At 39.2% G+C, this 10,791-nt stretch overlaps 1 protein-coding gene across 1 annotated transcript in view; it reads left to right on the top strand.

Moving 5' to 3' along the window:
• OTOA (otoancorin) overlaps window positions 1-10,791 on the top strand; it is a 34,772-nt gene continuing 23,981 nt past the window's right edge. The window contains exons 1-11 of the mRNA XM_042437842.1: window positions 1-84; window positions 4,707-4,813; window positions 5,062-5,090; window positions 5,183-5,213; window positions 5,315-5,342; window positions 6,111-6,198; window positions 6,326-6,457; window positions 7,912-8,147; window positions 8,340-8,443; window positions 8,733-8,839; window positions 10,207-10,346. Of these exons, the coding sequence (XP_042293776.1) occupies window positions 4,732-4,813; window positions 5,062-5,090; window positions 5,183-5,213; window positions 5,315-5,342; window positions 6,111-6,198; window positions 6,326-6,457; window positions 7,912-8,147; window positions 8,340-8,443; window positions 8,733-8,839; window positions 10,207-10,346 (977 nt within the window). The 5' untranslated portion in view covers window positions 1-84; window positions 4,707-4,731. The remainder of the gene's footprint in view (window positions 85-4,706; window positions 4,814-5,061; window positions 5,091-5,182; window positions 5,214-5,314; window positions 5,343-6,110; window positions 6,199-6,325; window positions 6,458-7,911; window positions 8,148-8,339; window positions 8,444-8,732; window positions 8,840-10,206; window positions 10,347-10,791) is intronic.

Raw genomic sequence — 10,791 nt, 5'->3', positions numbered from 1 at the left:
CCTTTTCGACCTGCAGCTGTGGACCTGAGCAAAATACTTGCTGCGATCCTCAGAGTTTGACCGGCCTCACGGATTTTGCAAAAGGTGAGTCAGAATCACTTTCCACTTACCATCTTCCCAAAATATAACTTTTCAGAGGGCAATTGTAACTTTCTTGTGTGATAACTTTTTTTTAATTGGATATTTATGAGATGACAGTGATGCAGCTGATACCGATTCTTGTATGTTTGCATTTATATAATATCTGGGCACTCAGTTCACAGTTTAGCATCTTCCACTGCCTTGCTATTATTGCTGTTATTGTTATTATTAACGGCCTCTATTTTTTCCTTTTTGGGACTGAAGGTGACTTACAACAGTTAAAACAGACATGGTTTAAAAATTAAACAGGATGCAACAGTTTAAAAGCAATTTAATCGTCATAAAATTGGGAACCATTTAAAACAAAACAGCTACAGATAAAAGTTCGGTATGTTATACAATCAAATTCTCCGATTTCCCACTTTACTTTGTATTCTGGCACTGGAGAATCAATAGTAAGGGGCTTGCTTTCCCATCGTACACAAAACAAAATTCCTTCCCATGTGTGATATAAATGAAAACCATTTATTTTCTTTGTCAGACACTATGGTGAGACAAGAAGAGGGGGATGAGATTACAAGAACTGGGATCACAAGAAGTATTTTCTGGGAGTCGCTCAGAATATTGAGCAAACACTTTAAACTGAGACGTCTGAGACATTGTGGATGTTGGCACTAATGAAAAGAAGTAAAATATGAACAGATATCTGTTCTCATTTGAAAAGACATATTTGTTTAATTTATTGTCGTCAGCACAGCTAGAAATTTCCAGTGGTTAGGCAGAAAATGCTCTCTTTCCCATGGACCCTCACTAGCAACTATAGCGCTATGATTCCACTTTAACTGCCATGGTTCCATCATGTGGAAACTTGGGATGTGCAATTTAGGGAGGGATAGTAAGCCTAATTCAGAGAGCATTCATGCCCCACCAGACTACAAACTAGGATTGAGCAGGATGCAGCCACGGCACTTAAAGTGGAATCACAATGCTATAACTGTGTAGTGTGAAAAGGCAACTGGAAAGAGGGAGAATATAAGCTAGTTTCCATGGTTTTCTCTCCCATTGCCAGTAGTACAACTATGGCGGGAGGAGGCAAAAATGAAGACATTGTCCACTCAAAAATTCTTCACCCCCAAGTGAAATTTTCATTTGTTCCCAAATTTCTAGTATTGCAAAGAGTTATATTTCATATAGTCCATGCCTGCAGCTCTTCTACAATTGGCCCTCCACATTTGTGGATTTGACTTTTGTGGATCTGATTCTTCGTGTATTTGATCAATGTTCTCTCTAGGAATCTCTAGGTCATACAGCGCAACTCTGTGGTTGGATGTTGACCATAAAATTGTGCTGGAGGACCTAGAAATCCCTAGAGAGAACCCTTCTCTAGGCATTTGTAGGTCCTCTAGAGAGACTGTATGGTCCATGTCTGGCAGAAGTTGACCACAGTGCTGCACTGCAGGACCTAGAGCAGTGATGGCAAACCTATGGCACGCATGCCAGAGGTGACACTCAGAGCCCTCTCTGTGGGCACACATGCTGTCACCCTAGTGCAGAGTTCGCCAGAGTTTCTTACTAGAAAGCCAGAGGGAGGTGGCACTTTGCAATAAATAAGTGGGGTCTGGGTTGCAGTTTGGGCACTCGGTCTGTAAAAGGTTCACCATCACTGACCTAGAGATTCTTAGGACCTTATCACATGTGGGGGGTTTGCAGCTCAGAACCGCAGTCACTCCTGTTCTAGCAATGCAAAGCGTGATGTTTTTTCACACCAGATCCAGAGTCACTCCTGTCTAGCAATGCAAATTCCCATTAAAACGTGATGTTTTACCACACCTGGTTGCCTTTCCATTGTCCTTCCGAATTGAGGGGGAAGTGAAGTCAGTTCTATTCCAAGCAAGGCATGTGATGCGGATTCAAGCAAAGGGGAGTGAGTGCACATTGTATTACCACACCAGAGGGTTCAAGGATTGGGCATGCCTAAAGTCTTTGTCTAAATACTCAACTAAAATTTGAAGTTACTATAATGCCAAAAACGTGGGGACTGCATGAAAATTTCATTGGAAGTCAGAATTCGTACGGAAGGGTGATGCCCTCATTTTGCCTCTCCCTGATCCCCTCCAGCTACAAAGCTGCCTTGCTAAATTTCATATTCTCCTACTCATTTGGCAATGGCAGAAAGGAGACATTGCAAGGAACTATCGTTCACTATCCACCATTATTCTTCATCGTGCCTTTTGGGTATCATTGAGCATAGCCAGAGAGCAGCACTAAGGTTTCCATGAGGGCACTGTTTTACTCAAACAATCCAGCGATAAGGCTAAGAATTCATTAGCTTTATCGCTCGGGCCTCAAAAGTACAATAAAAGCTCGTAGTTGCTTACCTTCTCTCTTCTGAAACTGCTATTGAAAACTTCCCCCAAAGGAAACTTTATAGTTCTGGGTACAAGGCAGATTGTGTTCAGTGCTCTTTAAAAGATATTCCCCTGGAAGCAAGGAGCACTTGAAGAGTTCAGTGAAGTCTGTGAATGAAAGCAAATTGAGAATACGTTACTGGATGGAGAATTTATTTTTAAAACAAAACAAGGAAATAAAGAATAATAATAATTATTATTATTATTATTATTATTATTATTATTATTATTATTATCACACACAATTGCACAAATAAAGTGATATTGGAAATGCATTGCCGCTGAAATCCCCAAAGTAAAAAGATGTACGATAATGCTTCTTTGCGACCACTTTAATGGTGGGTTTTGTGCAAAGTTGCGTGAAATCATTTCACTTAATTATGCAACTTTTCTGGGATATTCATGGGATAAACCCCCGATCTTCTTCGTGTGATAAAGCCCTAGGAGGCAAAGGTTTAAAGATCCTCTAACTCAGAGGAAGTGAGTGGCAACATCACTGCAGAGCTGTATGAAATTCATGGGGTCACCATATGTCAAGAGGGAACTTGGAAGGCACATACACACACAACTCAGATCAGGAGGCCCTGCAATTAGTATTTACTCTTTAAAATAATTTAATCACTTGCAAAGTGTTGGAACGACATCACATTCATCTTGACTCTGAAAATGATTTTTCAAACTCATTTTATAAAATGCCCTTGGCCATTTCCTAGCAGAGTTCTTGTTCTTATAAAGGAAAGCAAGAATTTGTATTAAATGCAACCATCATTAGGTAAATGGTGCCTGCAAATTGGTGCATGCTTACTTGGGTGTAAGCCACATTGAACTCAGTGCAATTTGCTTCTAAGTAAATATGTGCAGGATTGCAATATAAATCAGGACGAATGAGAGTCAGTGGAGGATTGGATTTTGTTAAGCCATGCGGTGTAATTGCAAACCTTACTGTAAAATTAATAGGGCAAAGGCAGAAACAAACACAACCAAGTCCATTGTTTGGGGAACCAGATACCTATAAATGACTGGAGAACTCCCTGAATGAGAGGCACAGGGACCTTTTCAACACAGTGAGGACAGATGGGCCTAATAAACCCAGGCTGGTTCCCAAGATCAGATGCTTTTAATCTTCAATCGCACTATTGTTGCTGTTGTTTTCTTCTCCCCTTTAACCATTTTGAACTGAATGCTTGCCTGTTTACGAGAGTTGTTCCCCTGAAATGGATTTAACTTTTTAAATTATGACTTTATGTCTACTTTATTTTATTGATACGCTTTCCCCAAAACACTCTTGATGGGAAGAGTAGCCGTTTCTGTTGCAAATGAAAATATGAATCAGATTTAGGTTTTCTCAAAGAAGTACATGTGTTCATCTGTTGCAGCGCAAAAAGGAAAAAGGGAGAGGGAGAAAGAAAAGGACCATGCAACACCTTTATGATGAACTGATTTATATTTGTTATTGATCAGTTTCAGGGTTATTGCTTATTGATCAGTCGGAATCCAGAGGGGGGAAAAAGGAGATGCAGGGGTTCACTGGATGGCTGATCACTTCTTCAGCGGTTACTTAGGCTCCATACAGACAGGCCAAAATGAAGCTGCTTCAGGTCACTTTGGAGGTATGCTGTTTAAATGATGCATGCGTCCTAAGAGTCCAGAAGCCATGCCAAAGCCACACTCTGGTCCTTAGGACTGGAGCACAGCTTTGGCACAGCTTCCAGACTCTTAGGATGCATCCATCATTTAAACAGCATATCTCCAAAGTGACCTGAAGCAGCTTTTATTTTGGCAGTCTGTATGGGGCCTATATAGACACATAAAAATTGAAAATAAAATTAAAAGGACAGCATATAGTTATATAACAATGCATACATAATACACTATATATCATTTTGAGAGCCAGTATAATGTAGTGGTTGGAGCACTGGGCTATGATTCTAGAGACCAGGGTTCGATTCCCAGCTCAGCCATGGAAACCCATTGGGTGACTTTGAGCAAGGCACACACTCTTTCAGCTCCAGAAAAGCAAAATTTATGTCTAGGGTCATAAATTTATTGCAAGTTTAAACAAAGATCATCAAATATTAAGAATCAGATAAGAGGAGAAAAACCTGTGCAATACTATCAAGCCAAGCAAACAGTACAAATACCATTTATGTACATTCTAGAGTTTAGTGGAAGTTCTTCCTAGTTTGATATTTCATTTCTTTTCCTATAATCTAACAGGTCTCTGCTCCAGCAAACAAGAGAAATGCCACCACACTTAAGGATATTTTTCTTGCTGGCTTTAATGAACCAAGCAGAGGCTAAGAGACACCAGAACATTAATCAAGGTAAGATGAAATGTCTTCTGTACAATTAAAAACATTTCTGCATTAAGAATGCTATAGCTGAGAATGGAATTTGATATTATTTAGGGAACCTAAGTACCAGATTCTGTATGAAGTTGGTAACTGACTTTTGACAGGTAAATGTTTGATGCAGATTAGAACCAAGACAGTGGGAAAATGCATTATTATTTAGGACTGAACTGTGGATATGTCCGTCATTTCGACTCACATTTTAAAACTTTCTTTTCCAGATCTGCCACCACAACTCCAAAAAATTGTGGTCAGTATTTTTATAGCATTTTACCTTTTTAGCCACTTTAATAATCTATGTATATTTGGATTATTGCATGTATTTCTTCTTCTTCTTTTTAGGAAGAAGTCACAGCTGGAAAGTATCTCAATGGTAAATGTGTGCCAATTTTCTATTTATTATTGATACTTTCCTTCCTACTGTGCATATATGTGTGCATATATTAACTTTTTTAATGTGCTTTTTCTCCGTAGCCCTCCTCGATATACTTCATTACCAAAGGTAATGTATGATCAGAGTCTTTTCATTACATAGGAGTTAGAGAATGATAAAGCTAGAAGAGATGCTAGTGGATCAAGATAACATACAACAAAATAATTTTAAGATACATATTAATCTATGCTCTTCATGAATCACTACCCACTTTTTATTTTATCCGTTTCAAGAATTGTAACCCATCAAACATCAGGAAAATGGGAGGGAAATAGATTTCAGGTCTCATTACTGGTTGGGAGCGGTGCTTGAAAATAACTAGTTATAGTCGAGGATATATGGTAGTAATGCCAAACATTAGTACAGTTAGCCCTCCTTATCCACAGATGTTTTATCCACGGAGTCAAACATCCACGGCTTGAAAATATTCTGTTTTCGCAGAGGATCCGTTCACGGACCCCCCCCCCCCCCGTGAAAACAGAAATCCACCGATATTCAAGCTGTATTGGCTTGAATGGAGGTCTCCATTTAAGTCCTCATGAGTAAGCAAGGGACGTGAATTCGAAGTCCACACAAACAAAAGGACGCTTGAAATGTATGCATTCCAAATAGCAAACCTTGATTTTCCATTTTATATAAGGGACACCATTTTGTTCTGCCATTATATTTAATGGGACTTGAGTATCCACAGATTTTGTTATCCACAAGGGATCCTGGAACCAAACCTCAGCGGATAACAAGGTCCCACTGTATGATCATATAATTTTAGGTCCATTATCCATGCAGTATAAAATATGAAATATACTTGTTCTTGACTCTTTTTCTTTCCTTTTACAGTACTAATATGTGGACAACAGAACTCCTGAACAAAGCCTTGGCATATTTCCATGCTCAGAATGTTATAATTACTTACAGCAACATACAGGTTTGTGTAGCTCTAATATTTTTCCTACTTCAGCTTTTCAATACAATTGGGAAACTGTAATCATACATTACTGTATCAGACATTAACCTTGTTTTCCCCTGTCCCTATCCTATAATATTTTTTTTAGGTTTCTGTTAAAAACTATCTGGAAAACCTATTATACCACCCCAAAGTGCTGCTGTCTGAGTTTCAACAAATGAATCGTCAACGTTTTGAGACTGCAATGAAATACCTCTTTGGCAACAAGCAGGACTATTTGGTAAATCAGCTTTGGTTACAGCACACGCCAAATGGGAACAACATTGGCCTAGTTTCTTTTTTATAGTACGCTATGTAACAGGAGCAAGGAACCATTCTGGCTCTCCCGATGCTTTGGATTTCAATTGCCAAACATCCTAACTAACAAGGCCAATGGGAAGAAGTTATGGGAGTTATAGTCCAAAGGATTTGGAGGATCGAGCATTCTCCACCACAATTATATAACATATATTAGCAAGATTCCCATTTCACCTTGGAACTTTCAGGTGATATTGGGTCAATCAGCATCTCTTAGAAGTCAAAGATATAGCCGTGTTACTCTGTGGTGGCATGCATCTGCTCCCCTTTAAAATGCATTAAGAAATGGTGGGAGTGGGCTGAAGCTCAGTGGGAGGAGAAAGGGGAGACCTCAGAAACTTTTAAAATTCAAATTTCAAATTTTGAGTTTTTACCAAAAAAAATAAAAAATGATTTTTAAAAATGTATTCTTTTGACGTTTTCTTTACAAACATTTCATCCCAAATGTTCACTGTGTGTAAATACATTTGGGCTGTGCATATGATACTGTAAGTTGAAGGTATGGTTTTAATTTTGCTAGCTATTTATGTCACAACTATTAGCATAATAGAGCCCTGGTGGCGCAGTGGTTAAATGCCTGTACTGCAGCCATTCACTCAAAACCACAAGGTTGTGAGTTCAAGACCAGCAAAAGGGCCCAAGCTCGACTCAGGCTTGCATCCTTCCGAGGAGGGAGCTAAAATGAGTACCCAGACTGTTGGGGGCAAATTAGCTTACTTGCTAATTAGCTTACTTGCTGTTCACCGCTATGGTCTTTGGAATAGCGGTATATAAATAAAACAAATTATTAATTATTAATTATAACACTCAGTGGTACAGGTATATGGGAAGTATGATTTACAGGTAACATTAGTGCAAAAAGCATTACTAAGGACTCTGTATGGTGTGAAATGGAAGGAGGTCAATGAAGGAGTGTGACACTATGACTTACTGCTCCAGCGATACCATTGACCTTCAGTAGTCTTTTTAATCCCTCCGCACCAGTTTTTTTGCACAATTTCAGATCTCTGCAGTATGAAAAAAGTTGGGAAATAATAATAATTTTAAAAATCCCTAAAGCATGCCAGGTAAGGCAAACAGGAGGGAGGCAGGGTTGAGAGCGAAGGCAGGAGGGGGGGTCTCTGGTGCCACAACAAACTACAGTACTCAGAATTCCACAGCCATGAACCATGGCAGTTAAAGCGGTGTCAAACCAGATTATTTATGCAGTGCGGATGCAGCTCTGTGAGGAGGAAGGTTGCTAACGGGGAAGAATGGAATGGAATGGAGTGTCCTGTGTAGGAACATGACCAGCTGACAGGTGAGCAGTTGGCATTGCAACAGTTTGTTGTAGGTTCTTCCTGCCATTGCTAATTCATACATAACTTGTGCCAACAGGAGCTGGGGGACATTGTTATTGACCTGGTGGCGATAAGAGAGAAAATTCTCCAAAGTCCAGGAGGAAACAGAACCTTGTTCCTTATTACTTTGGAGAGGTGCTTTCTAACTTTGAACCCTGCAGAATGTGTGGACATATTAAGCCAGATCCTTCGGTCATCTTCAATAATGTATCTCCAAGTCCACACCATATTGAACCTTCCCAAAGATCTTCAGGAAGATGCATTTCGAAACCTGTAAGCTACTTTCTCGGTTGTCATTAACTGAAGGTGATGATGGGTTTTAAATCAGGCCCTATGGATTCCTTTCACATCATTCTTGGCTTTATTTAGTTTTAATTGTTTTAGAAGGTACTTACGCATTTTGTCTGACCAGAGAAGGAAATGTTGCTAATCCATCCATTGTCCCGCTCTCCTCTTATATTTCAGATCCTCAGTTTTCAAAGATCTATATGACAGAATAACAGCAAGTTCACAAAGGGCTCTATATGACTGGATGATGCGGATCCTACAAAAATCCTACAATAGCAGTGGTAGGTTAAGTATCAATAAACCAACAGAAGGTTCTAAAAGGTTTATTTTCTATACGAGGAAAATCCCCAAGAAAGTCCACTAAAACTATGGAAGAGAGGAAAGGGAAAAAATGGCAGAGACAGGAAAGGACAGAGTATAATGACAGAGTATGACTGGCTGGCTATGGAAACCTAAATGAGATCCTTTTATACTGTCGCATTTAGTTGCAGATCCCATTAACATTTGTTCATAATATGGATTGTATTCTAATTCTTGTTTATGAATGTTTTCATGTTGTGTTTCCCGTAGATTCAGAAAATTTCACTTCATGGGTGAGTGCAGAAAACCTCTGGATTCTGGGAAGATATATGGTTCATCTCCCATTGGAAGAAATCAGGAAAATTAGCCCTTATGAAGTAAGAAATTAAAGTATATAACAGAATAATGTTTGTGGAACCTATAGTGCTCTGTAGACACAATTCTCATACATCCCAAAACTCAGGGAATTTACTTTTATAAACAACTACCCCCAGAATCTTGGAGTTATTGTTCAAAAAAGTAACTTTTCACACTCTGTTTCCAAAGATTGCTTGTGCAAATATAATTTGCAGAATTCCCTCGGTTTCTGAAAAGGTTTAAAACCCATGAATAAGCATGGGCTGGGGCTGATGGAGTTTGAAGTTCGTCAACTGTGAATGTCGACAGATTCCAACTCCTGGGTTCCCAGCCTCAGTGGTTATGCAGCCGAAACAGAAGTACCAGCACACAAGAGCCAATATGAGCAAGCCTGGGGAAATTGCAAGGTTTGTTGGTGGGAAAATACTGTTGGGAAAGTGAATTTAGTAAGGACTGCCGAAAGGCACAATATACTTATTGTGCTTTTCGGTTGGACAATAATGTTATCACTGATGGATTTTTATTTGCATTTGTTAAATGGCCAACACAGCTACTCCTGCATGTTAGTAAGAACTGAATATGTTCAGTAGGACTGGAATATTGATAAGGGAGGAAATGAAAATTTGGGGAGGATGGAGGAATGGAACAGACTATAATAGAAGAGGGCATGGATGACCAGAATGCCAAACAGGAGAACTCCACACTGCAACATTTCATTACAGGTCCTATTTGTACAATATTTGATGTGCATGAATGGAAACAAAGGTGTCTGAAAGTTGATTCATTAAGTGAACTATATATGTCACTAGTATATCTGTAGTTGAAGCATGATCATTAGAAAACTTCTATTATAGCTAGATCATCTACATTAAATACTTTAAGTATTGGATTTAAAATGTTTGCGTCCTATGTTTTATATACAATTCGCTATCTTCAAAAGATCATCAAATCAAGAGTGGAATTGTATGATACTCCAGTTGTGTCCTGGACTGCAACTCCTGGCAGCCTTAGCCAGTACAGTCGATAGTGAGGAATGCTGGGAACTGCAGTTCAACCACATCTAGAAGGCTATGGAGTTCGTTTCCATCCCTAATAAAACATACCTGTCTTCCCATTGCTAGTGAATTTAGTCAGGTATTCTTTGATTGAACAGTACTAAAAATTCCAGATGATATGTTGTTGCAGGACCAGATCAGCATGTAATTTTTCACACCAACTCTGGTATTCCAGTTGAACTTTTAACAACACTGCAATGAGGTTGTTGTGGGGTTTGCTGCAAGATATATATAATCTGTCTGTCTATCTAATCTGTCACTGAATATGAATATTTAATGTACTTTGTTGGTTCAGCGTCTGATAACACACTCCTTTTTTATATATGAATTAGATGAGATTGTTCATCAGTTATGACAATGCAACAAAGCAACTAGATACCGTGTACGATATCACACCAGATCTTGCACAAGCTTTCTTGGAAAGAATAAACGCATCAGGATTTGATATGAGAAACACATCAACGCTTCACAGGCAAGCAGCTTTATTTTGGCCTCTCCATTCGGGCCCTTAGTTACACATATGTGCCTAAGAACCTTATCGTATTAGAAAAGGAAGCCGATACGGAATGGAAGAGTAGCAGTTTTCTTCATGCATCTCCACATGCTGTCATACATAGCACTTCCATTCTCCTTCATGAGGGAGATGGTCGTAAAAATATGCCTTTTGCCAAACAGATTTTTCCAGTGATACAAAAGGCACGCTTTTATGACTGTCTCCCTGGGAAGAAAATGGAAATGCTACAATGGCATGCAAAGAGGTACGGAGAAAGCCACTATTCTCTCACTCCATTTTTGCTGTCTTTTCTCGTGTGATAAGGCTTTAAGGAAGCCCCTGTACCGTTGGCCCTTTGTATCGCTGAAATCAGTATCCACAGATTTAACTAACCATGGTTCAAAAATAGTTACCAAAGAAAAAT

Source organism: Sceloporus undulatus, chromosome 8, assembly GCF_019175285.1.
Source record: "Sceloporus undulatus isolate JIND9_A2432 ecotype Alabama chromosome 8, SceUnd_v1.1, whole genome shotgun sequence".
Taxonomy (NCBI): Eukaryota; Metazoa; Chordata; class Lepidosauria; order Squamata; family Phrynosomatidae; genus Sceloporus; species Sceloporus undulatus.
The sequence above is the reverse complement of the archived record's forward strand: the minus strand, read 5'-3'. Positions and strand labels throughout refer to the sequence as shown.